We start from the raw sequence: 5,000 nt of genomic DNA, 5'->3' as shown, positions 1-5,000 counted from the left end.
CTGCACTGCTCCACAAAGATGCGCTACATCTGCCAGGCACACAGCCGGCGCAGCTGAACAGCTCCGTCTCTGTCCAGGCTTCACTTCTGTCCAGGCTCCGCTTCTGTCCAGGCTCCACTTCTGTCCAGGCTTCACTTCTGTCCAGGCTCCGCTTCTGTCCAGACTCCGTCTCTGTCCAGGCTCCGCTTCTGTCCAGGCTCCGCTTCTGTCCAGGCTCCGTCTCTGTCCAGGCTCCGCTTCTGTCCAGGCTCCGCTTCTGTCCAGGCTCCGCATCTGTCCAGGCTTCGCTTCTGTCCAGGCTCCGCCTCGGTCCAGGCTCTGCTTCTGTCCAGGCTCCGCCTCGGTCCAGGCTCCGCCTCGGTCCAGGCTCTGCTCTACCCAAATTACACTAAATAATTCCAACACATCAGACCAATCCGTTTCTGTTGTGTCCACGCCAACGCTGCTCGGGCTGATGACATCATGGCGTCTGGCCAATGAATGGATGAATAATCCCGTCTTCTATATTTCTCTTCATGTTCATACTCAAACCAGTAGTGAGTGTATCTAATAACCAGTATAACCAGTATAACCAGTTTAACCAGTATAACCTGTATCCTGATATCCGATATATCAATAAAAACACATCACTGAGCCTCGATGTTGTTCCTTCATCACCATGAACACTCACACTCCACCGTCTCACTAGAGCACCACATGGGGATTCATCCGCCACTGAAAATAGTCCTCAACGAAGTCTCTATGAGCAGCTGTTTGAGGACATTACTGATGAAAATATATATTAGTGTTTCTAAAGACGGACGTCTTCACCAGTGGTCACCAACGGCCAAGAACCAAGATGGAGACGACCAAGAACCAAGATGGAGACGGCCAAGAACCAAGATGGAGACGGCCAAGAACCAAGATGGAGACGACTAAAAACCAAGATGGAGACGGACAAAAACTGTAGTCCACAAACCAGTGGGTGGCGTCACGGTGAATACGTCCACTTCCTGTTTACAGTCTCTGGTCGTCAGTAGGAACCAGTTAGGGATAAAATAACACATAAAATATCACCTCATACTTTGAGAACAGAAACAGCAGCAGGACAGAAGAAGAATTAAATATTAAAGGTCACCTATTATGCATAATGCACTTTTCCATGTCTTTTAAACATCAGTATCTGTCCCCAGTGTGTCTCCAGGTCTGTCCCCAGTGTGTCTCCAGGTCTGTCCCCAGTGTGTCTCCAGGTCTGTCCCCAGTGTGTCTCCAGGTCACCATAGTATCATAACAGACCATCCTCTCTTTTTCTCCTGCTCCGTTTGTCCGGAAATGGGTCTAAAAAATCACTGAGCAGCTTTTCCTTCTCTTCTGACGTCGTTAGAGAAATGCAAGCCATGTAAGGGTTTCCTGGTGGAACCAGAGAGAACCTTCAGTAGCTGACCCCGCCCCACAGCGTCACTCTCTCTCCTCCTCAACCGAACTATGAGCAAAGTAGCTCCTACTGTTAGTCTGCAAGAACCAGCAGAACAGTCTTCATGTACTCCCATCATCTAAATATAACATGTTCCTTCACAAAGGCTTTATGTAATCACACTGTTTAAACAGCTGATATTTATATATTATATATATTTGATGTCATGCATGTAGAAGAGTACAGGTAGTAAATAGTGACTGTAAGCAACACAACACGTTTCTGTTTCACAGTCAAACTTTATTTGAGTAGACAGATGACAATATGAATTATTCACAGCATTTGTAATCATCCCACCTGTTAGTTAGTTATGTCTTTACATGGTACAGGAGAAAGTCTTTCAGCTCCGGTAAGCTAAGCTCCGGTGGTCTGTAGTCATGGTAACACAGAGACAGCTCCTACAGTAACTAATAACCATTACTCTGATTACTTCCATACGTTTATCAGGTGTCTTTTACCAGAAATAATGAACTGACTACTGTTTCACATCTTCTATTTTCCAGCCTGATGGTCGCTGTGTTTACACACCGTCTCATAGCGGTAGCATGTAGCTAACGGGTTAGCTCTGTATCTCCCATCTGCTCTCAGCTGTCTGCTGTCAGCTGTCTGCTCTCAGCTGTCTGCTCACAGCTGTCTGCTCTCAGCTGTCTGCTCTCAGCTGTCTGCTGTCAGCTGTCTGCTGTCAGCTGTCTGCTCTCAGCTGTCTGCTCACAGCTGTCTGCTCACAGCTGTCTGCTCTCAGCTGTCTGCTCACAGCTGTCTGCTCTCAGCTGTCTGCTCTCAGCTGTCTGCTCACAGCTGTCTGCTCTCAGCTGTCTGCTCTCAGCTGTCTGCTCTCAGCTGTCTGCTGTCAGTAACGTGCGCTGGGTGAAGGTTAAGTTTCTGGTTTATAAACTTTAAAGTAGTTTATAAACTCTTCCTAGCTGCTTCTCTCTCTCTCCCTACAGTCAGACCTACAGGTAGCTCTCTCTCTCCCTACAGTCAGAGCTACAGGTAGCTCTCTCTCTCCCTACAGTCAGAGCTACAGGTAGTTCTCTCTCTCCCTACAGTCAGAGCTACAGGTAGTTCTCTCTCTCTCTACAGTCAGAGCTACAGGTAGTTCTCTCTCTCCCTACAGTCAGAGCTACAGGTAGTTCTCTCTCTCCCTACAGTCAGAGCTACAGGTAGTTCTCTCTCTCCCTACAGTCAGAGCTACAGGTAGTTCTCTCTCTCCCTACAGTCAGAGCTACAGGTAGCTCTCTCTCTCCCTACAGTCAGACCTACAGGTAGTTCTCTCTCTCTCTACAGTCAGACCTACAGGTAGCTCTCTCTCTCTCTACAGTCAGACCTACAGGTAGCTCTCTCTCTCCCTACAGTCAGAGCTACAGGTAGCTCTCTCTCTCCCTACACTCAGACCTACAGGTAGCTCTCTCTCTCTCTACAGTCAGACCTACAGGTAGCTCTCTCTCTCCCTACAGTCAGAGCTACAGGTAGCTCTCTCTCTCTCCGTGTGGGGAGGGGGAGAGTGACGCTGTGTTGAGGACGTTTGATTGACAGAAACGTTGACCATCAGAGCAGAGTGGGAGGAGACAGGCTGTGAATCAGCCTCTGAGCTGGTATATTCAGGCTGACAGTATGAGGAGAATAAAGGGTTTTTGAACATTGCAGCATGTAAACATGTTCTAGTGCAACATTAAAATACATCTATGAACCTGGGAATGAGCATAATATGAGACCTTTAAATGAGAGGAGATTTATTAGACTGTAGATGTGATGAAAAGTCTCCAAATGAGAAACTTTACAGAGTTTAGAAAACAAAGCAACATGCAGATGGAACTGAGACCGGAGCTAGCAGGGCTTGAAACAGAGACGGGAATTTCCTGACACTAAAATAGAACTTAAAGGGAACTTCAAACTGAGGTTTTAATAAAACATGTAAACCAAGACAGAAAGCAGGACTTTAGAAACACTGAAACACCCTCTACTTCCTCTTCCTCTACTTCCTCTTCCTCTACTTCCTCTTCCTCTACTTCCTCTTCTTCTACTTCTTCTTCTTCTCAATAATATTATTATGAATAAATAGATAATAAATGAATATCTCTTAAACATAAAGCGGTTTAATTGATACCACCTACATACTAAATGTATATACTAATATCTACAGTACAAAACACTGTCATTGTTACCAAAAAAACTACAAATCCCAGCATCAGTGAAGAACATCAACACGTATCCAACAGGAAGTACTTTCATAAATACGGTTAATCATCAGGTATAAAAATGTTAGACATAAGAAATCAAACTTTAAACTCCCATCAGGCACTAGGGGTCAGGGGTCAGGGGTCAGGGGTCAGGGATCAGGGGTCAGGGGTCAGGTGGTCAGGTGGTCAGGTGGTCAGGGGGTCAAGGGTCAGATGGTCAGGTGATCAGGGGTCAGGTGGTCAGGTGATCAGGTGATCAGGGGTCAGGGGTCAGGTGGTCAGGTGATCAGGGGTCAGGTGGTCAGGTGATCAGGTGATCAGGTGATCAGGGGTCAGGTGGTCAGGTGATCAGGGGTCAGGTGATCAGGTGATCAGGTGATCAGGGGTCAGGTGGTCAGGTGGAACGCTCGGCTCAGGACAACTTCAGTTGTGGCTACGCCCAGGTGACACGCCTCAAGGACACACACCAGCCTCTGATTGGCCAGCTGGGCTGCCATGCCGATGAGGTCAGCTGATAGAGAGACAGAGAGGAGAGAAGTAGTGATAGTGTGTGAGGACTCACCTGCTGCAGGTGTGTGTGTGTGAGGACTCACCTGGTGCAGGTACAGGTGTGTGTGAGGAGAAGGCTCCGTGGGACAAGATGGAGGTCCAGGTGTTGGAGTGAGGGAGGAGGGGAGGAGAGAGGGAGGAAGAGGAGGAGTTAGGGAGGAAGACGGCGTCGACCAGAACCCCGTCTGACAGAGCTGCAATAAGAGACTTATGATGAAGTCATAACAAGAAACCATCAAACGTTTATTAATGTAATAAAACCTTCTGTAGATACTCCAGATGTTACTTTATTATCTGTAGATACTCCAGATGTTACTTTATTATCTGTAGATACTCCAGATGTTACTTTATTATCTGTAGATACTCCAGATGTTACTTTATTATCTGTAGATACTCCAGATGTTACTTTATTATCTGTAGATACTCCAGATGTTACTTTATTATCTGTAGATACTCCAGATGTTACTTTATTATCTGTAGGTACTCCAGATGTTACTTTATTATCTGTAGATACTCCAGATGTTACTTTATTATCTGTAGGTACTCCAGATGTTACTTTATTATCTGTAGATACTCCAGATGTTACTTTATTATCTGTAGATACTCCAGATGTTACTTTATTATCTGTAGATACTCCAGATGTTACTTTATTATCTGTAGGTACTCCAGATGTTACTTTATTATCTGTAGGTACTCCAGATGTTACTTTATTATCTGTAGATACTCCAGATGTTACTTTATTATCTGTAGGTACTCCAGATGTTACTTTATTATCTGTAGATACTCCAGATGTTACTTTATTATCTGTAGATACTCCA

The 5,000-nt window shown here is 45.7% G+C and overlaps 2 protein-coding genes across 7 annotated transcripts in view; one reads left to right on the top strand and one right to left on the bottom strand.

The window, feature by feature from the left end:
- LOC119481767 (C-type lectin domain family 10 member A-like) overlaps window positions 1–634 on the top strand; it is a 4,373-nt gene extending 3,739 nt beyond the window's left edge. The window contains 2 exon segments of the mRNA XM_037758975.1: window positions 1–12; window positions 14–634. The exon segment at window positions 1–12 is cut by the window's left edge and continues 100 nt beyond it. Of these exon segments, the coding sequence (XP_037614903.1) occupies window positions 1–12; window positions 14–550 (549 nt within the window). The 3' untranslated portion in view covers window positions 551–634.
- Window positions 635–3,169: 2,535 nt separating this feature from the next.
- Window positions 3,170–5,000, bottom strand: part of si:ch73-71d17.2 (RPA-related protein RADX) — a 14,886-nt gene continuing 13,055 nt past the window's right edge. For 5 of the 6 annotated variants that reach the window (XM_037758928.1, XM_037758930.1, XM_037758931.1 and 2 more), the window contains exons 18-19: window positions 4,227–4,376; window positions 3,170–4,144 (exon numbers count right to left, since the gene is read on the bottom strand). In XM_037758928.1, coding sequence (XP_037614856.1) covers window positions 4,020–4,144; window positions 4,227–4,376 — 275 coding nt within the window. In that variant the 3' untranslated portion in view covers window positions 3,170–4,019. The remainder of the gene's footprint in view (window positions 4,145–4,226; window positions 4,377–5,000) is intronic. The other variant, XR_005205260.1, reaches the window with a different exon arrangement.

The sequence above is a fragment of the Sebastes umbrosus genome, chromosome 22, assembly GCF_015220745.1.
Source record: "Sebastes umbrosus isolate fSebUmb1 chromosome 22, fSebUmb1.pri, whole genome shotgun sequence".
Classification (NCBI taxonomy): domain Eukaryota; kingdom Metazoa; phylum Chordata; class Actinopteri; order Perciformes; family Sebastidae; genus Sebastes; species Sebastes umbrosus.
The sequence above is the reverse complement of the archived record's forward strand: the minus strand, read 5'-3'. Positions and strand labels throughout refer to the sequence as shown.